The sequence below is a fragment of the Lepisma saccharinum genome, chromosome 23, assembly GCF_977018435.1.
Source record: "Lepisma saccharinum chromosome 23, izLepSacc3.1, whole genome shotgun sequence".
Taxonomy (NCBI): Eukaryota; Metazoa; Arthropoda; class Insecta; order Zygentoma; family Lepismatidae; genus Lepisma; species Lepisma saccharinum.
Window position 1 is genome coordinate 55,537,434 of NC_139251.1, and position 18,364 is coordinate 55,555,797.

Consider the following 18,364-nt stretch of genomic DNA (forward strand, 5'->3'; position numbering starts at 1 on the left):
GACGTCCCGTGTTCGAATCGTGGGTAAAACCTGGATGAGGGTCAAAGCACAGCATGCGAAAAGTACAAACGCATGGGGCATGGCCAGAAAGTGTCGCCCTGGTGCCAAACTTCGTGTGGGGTATTTTTAGGTCTATTGGCATCCAACTGGAGGGGATGACTTGCTTTACCCTCAACAAGACGGGCATTTTTACAAATTTTGGACACGCTGGGTCACCAAGTTGACCGGAAGAGAAAATAGGATTGACCATTTATGTATGATCAAGCTCTTGTCATTCACTTGCGTCTCATTGGCGTAATCAGGCATGGGCTTACGGCACCAGGACCCCTCCTGAAACTTTACCAAATTCTCTATAAATATTAATAAATGCATTGAGGATGTTTCAAAAGAATTTGCTATATATTTGTGATATATAATGATGATATTGAAAATCATTAATTACACTAGTCAACAACCATTTTGCAACATCAAAGGTAACATGTGTTCTTAACTAATTCGGATGTGCTGATTTCAGATCTGCAACTGAAATTTTTGTATCACGTAACATTTCAGAGATACATGTGACGTCATATCCGGAATAACGTGGATACGTTATTTACATTTGGATTCCAATTTATATGATTTTGGGCAAATGAAAATAAATTTTGCAACAATGTATAAACAATCACACTTATAAAAATATTTGTTTCTTTTTCTGGCTATGTTTCCATTGTTGACATTCAAAAAGGCTGCTTCTCCCTCCCCCAGAATGAGTTACTGATAAGATAAGGGAGAATGCTCAACAGACTGAAGGGAGTGCGATTTAATGAGTTCAGTATTACGTGCTTTGAGGTAGAGAAGTTGTGTTGAAGTTACTTGGGTGATACTGCAATGAAGAAAAACCGACATGGTTGTGTAAATTTACCAAACAATTTCTGCTATGTGTGCGGGCAGTACACTTTAAAAAGTCAACGCCGAATGTTGACAGAAACATTGAAACAAGCGTATTATAGCTACTTCGGGTGCAATGTTGGTGATCAAGACAAAGTGTGGGCTCCCCTTGTGTGCTGTGTGACTTGTTATTCAACTCTTGTGAGGTGGTTTCGTGGAGACAAAACCCGTGCTATGGCATTTGTGGTGCCAATGGTTTGGCGTGAACCAAGTAGCCATGCTGAGGACTGTTACTTCTGCCTAACAAGCATAGCGGGACATTCTAAACGAACAAAATCCAGTATTGTGTACCCCAATATTCCTTCCGCTATGAGACCCATACCACATGGACCTGAATTCCCAATCCCTAGCCCACCCTCACATTTAGAGGAATCTTTTGCAGAAGAAGAAGAGCCACCCATCCCTTCCACTTCCAATGATCCAAGCTATTTTCCACAACCAGAGATGGAACCACTCCTTGTTGACTAGTCCAAACTGAATGGTTTGGTTAGAGTTATGTATCTAACTAAGCAGCAGGCTGAGGTGCTTGGATCTCGACTTCAACAGTGGAATCTGCTGGCTTCCGGAACTAGAATTACCCATTTCAGAAAGAGACATGAACAGTTTTCGGCTACTTTGAAATTAAATATTTCCTCTGTGTATGTACAAATATAGACGGTTTAATGGATGAGCTTGGGTTGGAGCACATTCCTGAGGAATGGAGACTGTTTATAGACTCGTCCAAAAGTAGCCTGAAAGCAGTGTTGTTACACAATGGCAACCAAAAACCATCCATACCAGTCGCACATTCTGTTGAGATGAAGGAAACATAGTATATCAGTATGTCTGTCTTGTTAAATATGATTCAATATAATAAGTATTGCTGGCAGATTTGTGGCGATTTAAAGGTCATTGCCATATTAATGGGACTCCAAGGTGGGTTTACAAAGTATTGTTGTTTCCTTTGCTTGTGGGACAGTAGGGCTACAGAATCGCACTACACTGTGAAAAACTGGCCTTCACTACAATCCTCTTTACCAGCGTAACACAAAAACGTTACGTGTTACGACATTTTTACTATCATTTTCGTGTTCAGGAGGTTCGATTTAGTTAAATTGACCCTTTTTTTCCAGTGTTGCAGAAAAAAAGTTTAAATTTGTTGACTAGTGTTATTTAGGCTGAATCTGTTTGAAAACAACCAGGATTGCAAAACGTCACAACAGAAGCTCCCAAGTAGTGTGATGCAAGAACTTCTTCGTTCTAACAAGCAATTGCAAAGATTTCATTATTTGCTGAGCTACTCCTAAGGTAATAAATGAAAATTAGATTATTTGAAACTTGATACCTTTCGTGTCCTCGAGCAGAATGACAATTTGTTTAATGCTAGATGTAATTTTAGCTAGCTTCAAGCTTCTTATAATGTGTGGTTGATAAATTTAGAGTTACGTGTTGACGTATTGTTTTTATATTTCTCATTTGATAGTTAAATTTATATGTTGTCAGCAGCTATTTTCATAACTGCAAACTATTCTTTTTTTCTTTTTTTTAAACACAATTTTGTTAATTGTGATGCTGCAGTAAGTTATTCTGTCGCGATATGTCCCTCCAAATTAAAAATTAGAAATAATGAATGGGTTTTGTAATTAACTTAATTATTAAAATGAATGCGTAGGTGAATCCGTAAGATTTGATTTGTTTCCGATGTGCACAAGATGTTGCTTCATTGAGAGGTATTACATCTATACTGATTTCTTTGCCTGAGGTTCCGGCCATGGACGAATTTTACAGTGGAAGATTATATTATCATCACACAGGATGTTTTCTTGAATCGAGGTTTCATGAAGAGTTGAAACGAGGCAGTTAAATTTCACGTTGAAGTTACATGATGCGTAATGAGTAGAGGAATTCCTAAATTTATGGCTAACAAGTATGCAGCCATCGAAATGCCCAGTTTATTTGGTCGCTACTTGGTTTGCTTTTCTTTGGAGGGGGAGGTGCCTACTCAGTGGCGCATTTGTGATTTCATGGAGTTAGGTGTTATTGGGGGGAGAGGCAAATTTGTATGTTTTCAGTCCGTTATTGCCTGGCGGTTCGTAGTACCTTAGAACATTATTCTACCCTAGGTCATTACTAGAGCCCGGAAGTTCAGGCATTTATTTTCGTTAAAATAGACAGGCAAAAAGGCATTTATAATGTGGTAAATAGGCACTAAAAATGAAAAAAAGGCAAAATAAACCGAAAAAAGGCACATTTAGAAGTCGCTTTCTTTTATCTATAATTTCTGGCAAAATGTTAAAATCTAAATTGGGAAGAGCATTTCAATTTTCTCCGTCTTGATTGCACATAACTACAAGGTGCTTTTTAAGTTCTAAACATTCATTGATAGTCGTCTGTCAGAGAGAATGTTTTTCATAATAGAAAATGATCTTTCTACTTCGACAGAAGTTATTGGAGCATACATATAACAAGCTAATGTAGCTGGACTCATTTTGGTAACAGCATTTTCACCTTTTAGAATATCACAAATTGTTTTCAATTGTTTCAAGTCCTCATTTGCACTCACTACCCGTTAGCACTTTTCCGCAACAGCTGACCCCTTTTCTCCTGGCACTTCCATCATCTGCTGCATAGATTCCTCGAAGATTTTCATGGATGCTATAATTGTAATTGTCTCTGGCAATGCACCATAATGTGCAAAAGTAAACTTGAATAGCACAGGAGGTTTTTTCACTTCACGAATTGAAGCCGCTTCATTTTCTGGAAGAGTATCGATCACCTCACTGATTTTTTGAAGGTTGTTAGCATAATATATAGCTGCTGATATCCAGGTTCCCCATCTCGTCAAGACTGGTTGCTGAGGTAAACTAAGTTCAATCGCAACTTCCTGAAATTTTCGGGTTCGAGAGGGAGATTTCAGAAATATTTTCTTTGTGTTCGAAATCAACCTGTCCATTTCAGCAGTCAATCATGCACAAGGAATGTTAACCGAAAGGCAATATCCTGACTCAGCATGAAATACTTTTTTCTCACACTTTTCTCCTTCATCAATGTTGAAACATGCGTGAGTTCAATATTACTTAAATAAGGCGAAAATTATTCACATAATAAACGGAAGAAAAATAAATGCCAACAACGTTTTTTGGGAGAAAAATAATTTATATACACATTTTTTTTTAAAAAAATGTCAAATTTCATTGAAAAAGGCAAAAAAGGCATTATAATTAAAAATAGGCAGTGGGGTCCCAAATAGGCAAAATAGGCAAAATGAAAAGGCTTCCAAAACATTCGAAACAACATAAGAAACGTATATCCGGAAAAATTTTATCAATATATGCAGTAGATAAAAAGAGGCATTTTGCCAAACTTCCGGGCTCTAGTCATTACATAATTTAATCGTAATTTAGAAACTCTTAGTACATTAGTATTCCAATGTACTTAGTCTTTTGCCGTGGATATTTGGGGAGGGGGGATCCCTGAGCTTAAGGAGCAGCTTTATCGGTCTGGAGGAGAAACGTCTGTCTGCAAAGTTCACGGTAATTGAAAATCAAGCGCTGCTACAAGCCGTTCAAAGGAAGTCTCCCACCAGCAGTCACCAATTGTATATATAGGCGTGCGCGGGGGTGCAAGGAGGGCAATTGCCCCACTAATCATGGTGGTCCGCATGCTTTTTCCAGGGAAGGGCAAGCAAGGTGTTTTCCCAGGGAGGGTAAACTGGGCATATTGCCCTCATTATAATGTTGAAAAAAAAACCACTTTACTGAAATTATAACGTTCCAGCATCTCCATTATACATAATAATTATTGTAAGTTACTGTGACTGAAATCAAATTATATGTGTGAAATATGTACTTTTACATTGACGGTCATTTTTCCACGGGGAGGTGTGGCCATCCTTGCCCCCTTTTCCGGACGTCCATACTCCTGTATACTTTCACCTGGATATTTGGTGGTGTAGAGGAATCTTATCGCTGTTATTGACGTTCCCCGTGGAGGGGTGGTTAACTCATCGCACTACGACACTAGGGGTCCCGGCTTCGAATCCCGACCTGGGTATGGATGATTGTGAGTGTCCATTCATCAAATTCATCACTCATCCCCATCTTCGCAATTTGCCAAAGGTGGCACAAGAGCGAAGTAAAATGAAGCAAATGAATCAATTATCGCCGTTATTAAACGATATTATACTCTTTATGAAAATTAAGTACAGTAGAGCGTCGATTATCCGAAGTAATTGGGGGACATGGGTGTTCGGAAAACTGGTTTGTTCGGATAATCGAACTGTACATGTTTATTTGCCAAAAAGAAGTACTGTACAGTAAATTTATTCATAAAAACAGGCATCTCTTTAAGTATGTATTACAAAGTAACGTACAAAGGCAACTTTAGTAGGAATATATAGTATGTGGTACAGTTTATTAAACAAAAATATGTACATATTACATACGCATTTTGCATGAACAATACACACAGTACACAAAATTAACGTTTAAAAAAATCCTTTATTTTGGTCTTGTCTAAGCAAGCCTACACGCTTACGAGCAGCTAAGTCACGTACTTTTTTCATTACAGATATCTGAAAGTGAGCGAGTACACAGTTCGGTTAAGCGGTCGTTCGGTTTACCGACGTTCGGATAATCGACGCTCTACTGTATATTAAAGCCCATGAAAGTTCCAATCAACTACTGGGGAGTGGTGTGCATTATTTCCTTCGTAATTGAACTATAATACACCCAAAATTACACTAAGGGGCTTTTCCGTGGGTCCTGGCACACACTATATACGCCCCTGTTTCGTATCCATCAATACAGTAAGTAATTCAGTGAGATGTTATGAGGCTTTTCTTTCCCGACTGAACTTTCATCAAGGTTTTCGCTCAGATTGATTGATTGATTTGTTTTATTTTACTTCGCGTTTTGTGCCTCTTGGCTAATTTGCGAAGATGGGGATGAGTGATGAAATGATGAAATTGATGAATGGACATTCACAAACAACCAAGCCCGACCGGGATTCGAACCAGGGACCCTTGGCGTCGCAGCGCGATGTGCTAACCACTTTTTTTTTTTTAAATGAAATACTCCCTACACGGAGGTATCCCCCACCATTCACTCTTTTTCTCACTTTTACACTTTTCAATTCTTACATTTTTCATTGTTTCTTATTAACTGGACGAACACAAATACCCATGCCTTACCCGGGACTCGAACCCAGAACTCCTGGCGTTGTAGCGCGCTCTGCTAACCACTTCGCCACGGAGGTCGACTCCACTCGGCCACAGGGTCGGGCGGTTTTCGCTCAGAGGCGGCAACTTCACATAAATATTGGGGATGGGGAGAGGAACAAGATTGACAACAATATTTTTTTACGAATAATGTACGATTTTTAAGGAATTGGAGGGTTGCAGAAAGTGTCTTTCCCTCCCTAAGTCAGCGCCTATGTTTTTGCCCCCTCCCTACAAGGTCTGCTCACGCCTATGATTGTATACTATCCTCAAGCCTTAACACCCTTATACTGGGAAGACCTCGATACACCACACATACGTACAAAGGAGGTTTTCAATCAATGGTTCAAGTTTACAAGTTATGGAGTGATTTCTCATCAATTTAACAAAAATGCTTGAAATAATTTAAACATTCTTAAAAGTTTATTTTTAAAAATCATAATTACAGGGTGGCGACAGACCTGGAAAACCTGGAAAACCGGGAAAAGTCAGGGAATTTGAGGTGTCAAAAAAAGTCAGGGAAATGTCAGGGAATTTCGTCTTCATTGACTTTTTTAAATTTTTTTATTTATTTAAAGATATCGTTATGGAACTCTGCACGGGAACAGAAAATCTCGTTCATAAGTTTCGGCCTCAACTTTTAGACCCCTTTTATGCGCAACACAACCACGCAGGCAGAAACCAGTGATGGCAGGAGGAGGAGAGAGAGAGAGAGAGAAATTTCTCTCGCCCGGGCTTCTCGGCGGGAATTTTAAATTTGAACACTCTTTGGAGGAATATTGTTATAACTCGGGCACTATAGGAGCAATCTACTTCAGATAAGTTTTGTTTTGCAGCTAAAACATCAGCGCATGCAACCGTCTACAATTCAGAACATCGGACCGAGGAAGGGGGGCTGGGGGCACGTCCCCCGAATTTCAATGGAAAAAAACATAAAAATCTGTAGTTTGCCCCCCTCTTCTCTCGCTATTTTCGGGAGAAGGCGCGAACTTTAGTATTCTTTTCAAAGAATGGGCATTTTTCAAGAGAATGAAACATGTTTCATGTTCTTGGGTGCCATACAAGTTGAATAATAAGCCAAAATGTGAAACTCTGTTTTTTTACGAAAAATATGTAATTTGCATATTGCTCAGAATATTGTTATAACTCTGGCACTATGAGAGCAATCTACTTCGGATAAGTTTTCTTTTGCAGCTAAAACATCAGAGCATGCAACTGTGTACAATTCAGAACGCCGAACAGAGGAAGGGGGTTTTGGGGGCGCGACCCCCGAATTTCAATGGAAAAAAACAAAATCTAGAGTTTGTCCCCTTTTCTCCCACTATTTTGGCGAGAAGGCGCGAACTTTAGTATTCTTTTCAAAGCATGGACATTTCTCAAGAGAATGAAACATGTTTCATGTTCTTGGGTGCCATACAAGTTGAATAATAAGCCAAAATGTGATTATTTTTTTTACGAGAAATCGATGATTTGCATTTTTGGAGGTAAATTGTTATAACTCTGGCACTATGAGAGCAATCTACTTCTGATAAGTTTTGTTTTGCAGCTAGAACATCAGAGCATGCAACCGTGTACAGTTCAGAACACCGTACCGAAGAAGGGTGCTTGGAGGGCGCGACCCCCGAATTTCAATGAAAAAAGAAAAAATCTGTAGTTTGCCCTCTCTTCTCCCGCTATTTTGGGGAGAAGGCGCAAACCTTAGTATTCCCTTCAAAGAATGGACGTTTTCAAAGAGAATGAAACATGTTTCAAATTCTTGGGTGCCATACAAGTTGAATAATAAGCCAAAATGTGAAACTCTGTCCTGTATTTTACGAAAAATAGGTAATTTGCTTATTGCTCAGAAAAGTGTTATAACTCTGGCACTAAGGGAGCAATCTACTTCGGATAAGTTTCGTTTTGCAGCTAAAACATCAGAGCATGCAACCGTGTACAATTCAGAACGCCGAACCGAGGAAGGGGGTTTTGGGGGCGCGACCCCCGAATTTCAATGAAAAAACCATAAAAATCTAAAGTTTGCCCCCTTTTCTCCCACTATTTGGGAAGAAGTCCCGAACTTTAGTATTCTTTCAAAGAATGGACATTTCTCAAGAGAATGAAACATGTTTCATGTTTTTGGGTGCCATACAAGTTGAATAATAAGCCAAAATGTTTTTTTTTGTTTTTTTTTACGAAAAATAGTTATTTGCATTTTTGGAGGAAAATTGTTATAACTCTGGCACTATGGGAGCAATCTACTTCGGATAAGTTTTGTTTTGCAGCTAAAACATCAGAGCATGCAACTGAATGCTGAACCGAGGAAGGGTCGTTTGGAGGCGCGACCACCGAATTTCAATGAAAAACAACATAAAAATCTGGAGTTTGCCTCCTCTTCTCCCACTATTTTGGGGAGAAGGCGCAAACCTTAGTATTCTCTTCAAAGAATGGACGTTTCCAAAGAGATTGAAACATGTTTCATGTTCCTGGTGCCATACAACTTGAATAATGAACCAAAATGTGAAACTCTGTTCGGAAATGTGGCATGGATTGAGGAGAGGGGGGAGGTTGGTTATCAATGTGAATTTCCCAGGCTTGCTCCAGACCTGTGTCAGAGTTTCCACCCAAACATAAGAGTATGAAGGTCCAAAAAGCACATTCATTTCGTATTCAGCACCATGTTACCATATGGTATCATCGTGGGAGTAAAGGTTAAGCCTCTAAATATTACGTGGAAAATGCATTAAATTATCATTTTTTCTTGTCCTTATGGGAGTAAGGGGACTTGTCAACAGATGGAGAGGATAAGAGCGGGTGGGGCCATCCGATAGTTGTCGGACGTCGTAGTAAGGCATTTTGTTGGACAAACTGAAGGAACATGGAAACAAATAGGTTCCATTGATACTTACGATTTTTGTCGAATATCACCAGCCGACAAAGTATCTCACTACAACATGCGACAGAAATTGCATGGACTGCAACATCCAACAAAAATCACATGCATAAACAAGAATAGCTTTAGACTGCAAATATGCTGTTGGAATTTTATTACTCTTCTGGCTCACTTCACCTTATTTAATGTAGCAGTGCTTACGAAGGTTTTCTTTCATCATCCTGACGTATTACTGGTTTCGCACAAGTTAACATACGTTTACAATGGCATTGCACTATTCTTAGATATCAAGAAGAATCCAACCAAACGGAAATCTGCTATGGTGAACGTTATGAAAATTGGCAAGTGCATGCTCCCAACCTCAAATTTACTGCAACACTAGTATTGCAATGAAATTAACGCCACTCTCTGTCCTGTTTGTTTAAACTCGTGAGAGATGGTCATTAATCTCTCACTGAGTAAGGTTAATGTCCAATATTATGAAATAAAATACTAATAATAAATACGTAAATATTTTAATATCATATTTACTCGAATCATTCAATCATAAAAGCAAATCTCTTTCTTCAAGAATTGACTTTTCTCTGCCAGCCCTGCTAAATTTTCACTTTCCATCTACTGATTTAAATTAGGGGGAATTAATTTCCAATTAGTAGGGACATTAATTTTTAGCAAACGCGAAAACCGTGAAAAATGGTAATTGCTGCGAAGTTATGTTTAGGAATGTGCAGTGATGTCTGGACACCTCAGCCGCGATCAAGAAAGTGTGGTGCCCTAACTCCACACCCCTGTACGCCTTCATGGAAAAGTGCAGGGGAGCACTTTACTTTTACTTCCTTAAAAATCTGTTCCAACTGTCACGAAAATACATAGACCATGTGACCTATAATTTAAAATAATAGTTTAAAAGCACAGTGGAATATCAAGTTTCGGTATATTTGGCAGATAAATATTCTAAAACAAAAATGCGAATTTTGGGAAACGTAACACTAACAAGTCAAAAAAAGATAATGCCAATTTTTCGTGCCATAATATATCGGTATCTGTCACGTGAGATTGATTGATTTAAATTTTTTGGATGCGTCGCCACTTATGGTCATTATGCACCCTTCAGTACATACGAGGAAAATTCCATTATCTAAAATCCTTACCTTAAAATTAAAAAAGGGTTACGAAAAATAACTTTCCCAAAATAACTTTCAAGATATCAAACTCTCACGAAGAGGCGTAAGCCATGTGACTTACAATTTGAAACAGTAGTTTAAACACGCCATGAAGGTATAATTTGCCAGAAAATGCGCTAAAATGAAAATGTCAATTTTGGAAAAAATGACACAGTATAGTAAAAAATAAAAAATAAGAAATTACACCAATTTGAAAAAAAAATAACAAAATATCAAGGTCCCTACTGATTAGGCATAAATAAAACAAGAATATCAGTTGTAATTTATTGCATTAGTAACAGTGAGTCCTAACCTAATTTTCGGCATAATCACCACCGTTGTTCTGGCATTTGTCGTAGCATCGCACTAAATTTTGTATGCCCATGGTATATGTGTCTGACAGCGAAGACTGGAACTATCTCTACCGCAGTGTAGCTGTCAAATCATTGCCCTGCCAGAAACCACTTCAGTTAAACAAAGATATGAAAGTCTGTACATTCAAGGCCAGGGCTGTACAGTGGTCCAAGATCGCTCACCTGAAGTGATGCAAAGGGCCCGTGTGTACTCAGCTGTATGTAGTTGTGCACATTCGATTGGCCTTCCGTGAATTGTCTGCACCATCGTCTGACCATACTATCACTCACGACGTCCGGTCTGCACACCTCACACAATTGCTGGTGGCTCTGTGCCAAATTCTGAGCATGCAATGTAGGCTACATCACAGTCAGTGGGAGACTGTATGAGAGCTGCAATTTTTAACCTAGAACTGTCCTAAAATGGCTGCATTGCAACTGTACCAGATTACAGCTACATGCCACTTCTTCCTGCCTGCATGTGTGTGTGTCGCTCTCCGACCACTAGTGCTGCGTACCATTGGAGATTTTTTCAGGATGCCCCTCGTATATGGACTTTCAGAAGCTTTTATTATTAGAGTGTTTCTGTTTTAATGTGTGGTTAGCTAAATCAGGTACCTATACAGTGCAATTCTATAAATTCCTTGCGTTAAATTTCTAATACCTACATACACTTTTCGTCAGCATTAATGGTATAACTGCATGTTGTCAGTTTCACAGTACTTCACATGGATATGCTGTACTGAAGCAGAAATCCCATTGATAATGTAAGGAAATATGACACTTTATTTTGTTCGATTCAATTGTTTCACTTATATGCAAGAGTTAAGTTGTTTGCTTTACAGAGAAGAGAGAAGTAGCTTTATGCATTGAAAAATGAGTCCGCACTCATGGTTCTTGCAAGCAGAGGGTTCCAAACCTCAGTGGAAATATCAACATATAATACCGAGAATGTATAAGGAGACTGATAAATTACAAATTGTATTTCTTACTCAATCACTCTTCACTCTTATCTCATTTAGTCGTAACTTTAAAAATAATCAAGTATTTTATTTTAAACTTACTGCATATGACAAAATTCCGTAATCCTTCCCTAGCTTGTGAATTGTAATAATTTTCCAAATTAACTATTTTGCAGTTTGAATTCAAATCATAGAGAATATAGAAATTAAGTCAATTTCATAGAATATAATATTGGTACTTAACAAAACCATATGTGGATCTGTATGAGTTTATTATTTCCATTTGCAAAAACATCGATTTAGTTTAGTTTGTAATTGTCAGGGAAAAATGTAAATTTTGTCCTGGAAAACCTGGAAAAGTCAGGGAATTTCATTTCTGCTTGTTTGTAGCCACCCTGAATTATGTTGTACAATTAATTAAAAATTCTTGAAAGTTAAATTAGGATGCCGATTAGGTTAAATATATACTTAATTAATGTTTTCTCTGAAGCGGCATCTTCCTACAATAACAATTCTAACAAAAGGATACTCAAGATGGAATTAGTTTTCACATGTTTCTTGCATTATTTCTTCCAGATGGCCAAGAACACCTACAGGGGCCACGAAAAGGGGCAATTGCCACCCTCGATATAAAATTTTATACATAAAAATAAATTTCTTAAAAATTTTCTTCCTCGCTTCGCTCGTGATGTCTGCCTTTCCAATAGTCTTGTCAAGTTCAGAACCGTAGCTAGGGGGCGGAGGGAGTTGGCCCTAGGCGCAGAACGATCTGAATTAGAGAAAATTGTAAAGGCGAATACATAGCATGAAATGTTTTTGTGCCATATTAAATCAATATTATTTTCAGTTTCCAAAAATTTGGATCTAAAAATTTTCTTGCTCGCTTCACTCGCAATTTTATTGTTTTCTTTAATGCATTGTCAATTACTGGAGACAGAAGTTATAACTACTAAGTACTTCAGACTTTTGCTGCTAAACAGTTTTTTTTTCGAGAAAAAGGAGCGCGGCGCATTTTAGAGATAATTTATTTAATCTTTATGGTGCCCCTATGTTGCTGCATCATACGTATATACAGTGGTCAGAAGTAGCGAGCTACTTGTAGCGTCGCTACTGTAGCTAGCTACAAAATTTGTAGCTGTAGCTGTAGCGAAGCTACATTTTGAAAATTGTAGTTGTAGCGGTAGCGAAGCTACAAAATTCCTGTAGTTGTAGCGAAAATTTCGCTACAGCTACATTTTTCTCAGCATTTTGAGGTGAATTTTGAATGTGGCAACAGCGTCAGAAAAAATCTACAATAACCCTTAATTTTGCAGGAGGTTCAAAAAGACAGTTTACTACATGGAGGTACAGATTATCTAGATTGTAGATTATAGATATCTGTGTAATTTAATTAATTAGAAGCTGAATAATTCAGATATCCAGATAATTAACTGACATATATGAATATATTCCTGCTAACAGCTACGTCTTTTTAGCTGCATCGCTATTTTGGGGAGAAACATGCCTCGTTTGCTGCACCACTGGAAAAAAGTGCCTCGTTTGTGTCACCCCCGGAACAAATCCTGTTGATATAAGAGACACCAAAATGTCATTAATTGCTGTGTAAGACACAACTTGCAGTGCAAAAATGAGTGATCGATTTTCCACTGCACTGATAAGGAAATAGCGCCAGCAATAAATAGCTCAGTACGGTAACAGCATTGATCATCGTCAGTATATAGGATCTCACCAGAAGGAAATTATTGTTACAAGAATCATAGAATTTCTGGAATTACAATTATTTTCGCGATAGTATTTGTTCTCAAATTTTAAAATTACAATACGTTTAGAACAGTCAGGTTTACACGACAGTTTCCTCAATAATTTTATCATATTGCAAAAAGTATGTACGAGTTATTGACTTTCCTACAGAAACGACAATTTTCTTTAGTTAATACGTATACATAGTTTTCAAATTTATGTATTTCTCCTACTTTTGCGTCACTTTTCTGTAACTTTTGCTAATCATGACATCATCATCACCATCCCTTGCTGTTTCCTGCCTCTGGCTGGGTCAACATATACGTCAAGCCTCTCCATTTTTTCCTGGTCTTCCAACTAGTGTTGCCCACGGGACGAGACGGGACAGACTTTTAAAAATTCGAGACGAGACGAGATTGATCATGTGTCCCGAGACAAATGAATATTTTCGAGACGAGACAGCATTTCACAGCATTTCCACGAGACGAGACAGGCCAAAGTCTCGTCTCGTGGGCAACACTACTTCCAACACTCCTCTCTTTGCACGGTGTTGCAATCTTGTTCTCTTCTCCTAACACTCCACTATCTGCTCTTCCCACCGACATCTTGGTCTTCCCCTTGGCCTTATTCCCACTCCTTGTGTATTGTAAGCTCTTACTGGTAGTCTTTCTGCATCCATCCTCTTCATGTGCCCAAACCATCTCATCTGTGCCTGACCTATCCTGTACTGACGCTTCACCACACTCACTGTCTGTCGGATCTCCTCATTCCTTATTCTATCCTTCTAGTCTTCCTCAAAATACTCCTTAAAAATTTAATCTCCACTGCCTTCATCTTTGTTTTGTCTCTCTCTGTCATTGTCCAAGTCTCTGCTTCATACGCAATTATTGGCACATAGTATGTGTTATATATTACCTTCTTGCATTTCGTAGGTACATCCCTGTTCCATATTAATCTTTGAACGCTTTGATATAGTCCACCACCCATTTGTCCTCTTCTGTTTACCTCCTCATCTATTCTTCCACTTCTGTCAATCATGACAATGAGAATGAATGGTTTATTTAATTATTCTCTTATCTATAGTCACTTTCAACCTCTTTCGGCTAATTGTGAGAACGAGGAAGAATGATGAGCAGTGAGGGGAATGGAGGAGCAGGAGGATCCCATTCTCCCAATTTGGCGTCTTTCCTAGTTTTTGTTTTGAGTCCATTTTATGCATAGATAATCTGATCGAGACTGGATCCTAACCACTATGTGCCTCTCCTGGGAATCGAACCTGAGCCCCTTTTGTAGTCAAAGGGCTTCAGGTACTTTTCATTCAAAATGCTGTCTTCATATCAGTCTATAAAAAATGAAATATTTATTCTCAAGAAAAATATGTTGATGTGAACATACGTAAATACGTAATCCTACCAAATTTGATTTGTCTATAGTTGTAATCATTAATTTGGGTAACACTCTAATTGCAATATTCATATATCAAATATGAATGGATATTCCACTTGCATAGGTTTTTTTATTCTCAAAACTATAGTAAAAATAAGTAACTGAAGTAACACTGCTATCAAAATTATTGAATGACTGGAATCATGATAAAAAATAACAGAATCTATTTACCAGTAGTAGGAGATTTTTAATACCCATATGGTTGTTTTTATTTTTTTATGCAGAAGTAGCGCAAAAAGTAGCGAAGTAGCGAGTAGCGAACAGGAGTAGCGTAGCGAGCTACTTTTTGGTAAATGTAGCTGTAGCTGTAGCGAAGCTACATTTTGGAAGAGTAGCTGTAGCTGTAGCGAAGCTACTTTTAAAATGTAGCGTTCTGATCACTGCGTATATATAGGGGTTTTGCCCCTCCCCCTCCCGCACTTACTCCCTAATCAGAGGGTCTGTGCACGCCTATGGTACACTATATTCCTGGTATTATTAATGTTTGCCACGATGCGAACTTCTTATTAATTTTCTTGTTGGCATAACAAGTACAGAATGTGTTGCAATTTGTTTCAATGCCTAATGTGAGCTGTTTCCTTTCTAGCGCAACCTGACGGAAGAGACTAACGCCGATTTCTGCCGCGAGATAGCAGCACTGGATTCAGGTGTCAGCGATCGACGAATCTTTTGTTATAGTGATCGCAGATTGCAGAAGGAAAACAAGTGTTGGGGGGTGTACGTTCTTGTGTGTTTGTGCTGTTGACTGCAAGTTATAGTTGGAATTAAGTACGTGTGGCCACAGTGTGTGTATGAAAGGATTAAAACGTTTATATATTTTGCACTGAATATACATCTGGAATATTGATATGTGACAGTTAAGTGTTGAAGAAGGAAAGGAACCGCACAGCAGAATGAACTACATCGGAAAATTTATTAGCAATTTTCGTGATTTCTACAATGAGATCAATGCGGCCACTTTGACAGGTGCTATTGATGTAGTAGTTGTAGAACAACCGGATGGGACTTTTACGTCGTCTCCGTTTCACGTTCGTTTTGGGAAATTAGGAGTTTTAAGAAGCAGAGAGAAAGTGGTAAGTAGAATTTCCTAATGTTTTTTTATGTTTACTTTTTCAGACACTGGCCTTTTTTGTGTAGTTGATGGTAATGTCATTAGCATTCGCATATTACATGGCTAGATAGATTGATTATGCAGACATGTTATCTCAAGTGTAACGACATACGCACAGTTCATTCTGTTCAAACACAATAGACATATGTAATTACTTCTCACAGCATTGCACAATGCAGATGTATTGTTTCTGATATTGCGCAGGCAGGAATTCGTTATAGTTTTGTGTCCTACTGGCTCAATAATTTTACAGGGAAATATAATTTACTTTCTCTGTATGCTCATACATTCGTGACTAATTCCGTAACCAGTACTTGGCAGCGCATGGTTGTTTGTTGGACTTCCCTAAATAAAACCGGTTTATATTAGGGTCACTTCATCAGTCCTTTTCCATTGCATGATATACATGTCACTTTTTGAAAGCTATAGTTTACTGAAGATGCTAGAATAGCATGAAATTTATAACTTAAAGTTTCAAAGAGTCATGTAAGTATGAGTTGTGTGCATGTATCTTGGCACTGTAAGCTGTAAAACGGTTTGGAAAACCAGGACCGAACATCGCTACAACAATAAAATAATTTAATATTATTTTGTAATATTCAACAATGATTATTCAAATTTTTAAGGACAAAATAAACTAAAGCAGTGTATTTCTTTATATATTGTTAGATAATTGATTTGAGTTCGTCAATCTTGAACACAAGGAGGTAATGACATGTGGTCCGATGTTGCTTTATCCAAAAGGGTTGTTCAATAAATATTTTGGTCATGCATGTATGAATTATATGGTGATGAAAGAAAAATACGAGCTCACTACACAAGAGACCTGTCACAAACATTTTCACCAACCAGCAATGACATCACTAAAGAAAATGTGAGAGATAATACATATTTAAACACTTGTTACATTTCAAATTATTTTCCACCTTTTCCCGTAGAACCAGTCAGTGAAAAACAACTTTCCTAACCTTTCATCCGTACAAATATATTTTTGTTACATGGTTTATATGCCTAGGTCAGGCAGACCCTATCCTTATATTCCATTGAATTGTCAAAAATTAGGTAACACTTTACTATACCGGAGACGGATTTCTTCAAATTAATGGAGGAAGTACTTACGCAAATCATTTTCTGTAGCGTTGTTGATGTTTGGGAATGTAGTTTTGATCCATTTTAATGCGAATGCATGTGGTTTTCTGCGAAAATCTATTTCCGATGCGCTATTGCTGCTGCCGCTATTTGCTTTCTGCACAAAAGCACAATACACACTATTGCTACAAGCAGATGTTGTCCGTATATGCAAAATTGAACAAAAGGAGTGCTAATGGAACCTAACCTAGTAGGCATGCCTCATCTCGTCCCCGTGATGGTCCGTGGGGCTATTGTGAATTTTTGGGGCTACCCGTGGATGGTTTGTGGGAAATAAGGAACAAAAGGGAGCGAATTTACAATATAGAGAAAGTCTCCAATTTTGTTAATTTTCGGTATACTAACTAATTTTGACCTCCTAATCACGAATCTGTTGAAAAAAACCGGGGGTCACATCTGAAAATTTGAAAAAAAGCTGATTGAATTTATTTTTATATATAGGTGTATATGCGTAGTTTTACGAACAAAAATGTAATCTCCTGTCATTGTGTCCAACTACGCCGTTGTTTTACAAGAAAATGATTTATGATGTTCAATTCTAGTAGGATCCCTATTTTTTTCGATGAATTTAGGGGTGAAATGAGTGCTAATGGAACCTAACCTAACCTCGTGTGAATGGTTCGTGGGGCTACCCGTGGATGGTTTTTGGGGCTAACGTCAATGGTTTGTGGGGCTACCCGTGGATGGTTTTTGGGGCTAACGTCAATGGTTCGTGGGGCTACCCGTGGATGGTTTTTGGGGCTAATGTCAATGGTTGGTTTGTGAGGCTACCCGTGGATGGCTTTACCGGGTTTTTACAACAGATTCATGATTAGGAGGCCAAAATTAGTTAGTATACCGAAAATTAACGAAATTGGAGACTTTCTCTATATTGTAAATTCTAGCCTAGAACTAACCTATCCACACGTCAATGGTTCGTGGGGCTAGCTATTCTCCGTTGGAGAATTAATTTTCAACAAACAACATGAATTTCAGCTATGAAACATTCCCACATCACACAAAACACCTTCCCGATGTTCGACAATGCTACAGGAACTCATTACGGTAAGTAGTTTCTTCTATAAAAATAAATTAACGAAATTGGAGACTTTCTCTATATTGTAAATTCTAGCCCAGAACTAACCTATCCACGCGTCAATGGTTCGTGGGGCTAGCTATTCTCCGTTGGAGAATTAATTTTCAACAAACAACATGAATTTCATCTATGAATCAATGGTTGGTTTGTGAGGCTACCATTGGATGGCTTTTGGTGCTAACGAACAATTTTTGTACAATTTCCAGACGTAACCCCCGGTTTTTTACAACAGATTCATGATTAGGAGGCCAAAATTAGTTAGTATACCGAAAATTAACAAAATTGGAGACTTTCTCTATATTGTAAATTCTAGCCCAGAAGGAACCTATCCACGCGTCAATGGTTCGTGGGGCTAGCTATTCTCCGTTG

At 38.2% G+C, this 18,364-nt stretch overlaps 1 protein-coding gene across 3 annotated transcripts in view; it reads left to right on the plus strand.

Moving 5' to 3' along the window:
- Lpin (phosphatidate phosphatase LPIN) overlaps positions 1-18,364 on the plus strand; it is an 80,927-nt gene that overhangs the window by 16,650 nt on the left and 45,913 nt on the right. For all 3 annotated transcript variants that reach the window (XM_083144363.1, XM_083144361.1, XM_083144362.1), the window contains exon 2: positions 15,247-15,733. In XM_083144363.1, the coding sequence (XP_083000489.1) occupies positions 15,554-15,733 (180 nt within the window). In that variant the 5' untranslated portion in view covers positions 15,247-15,553. The remainder of the gene's footprint in view (positions 1-15,246; positions 15,734-18,364) is intronic.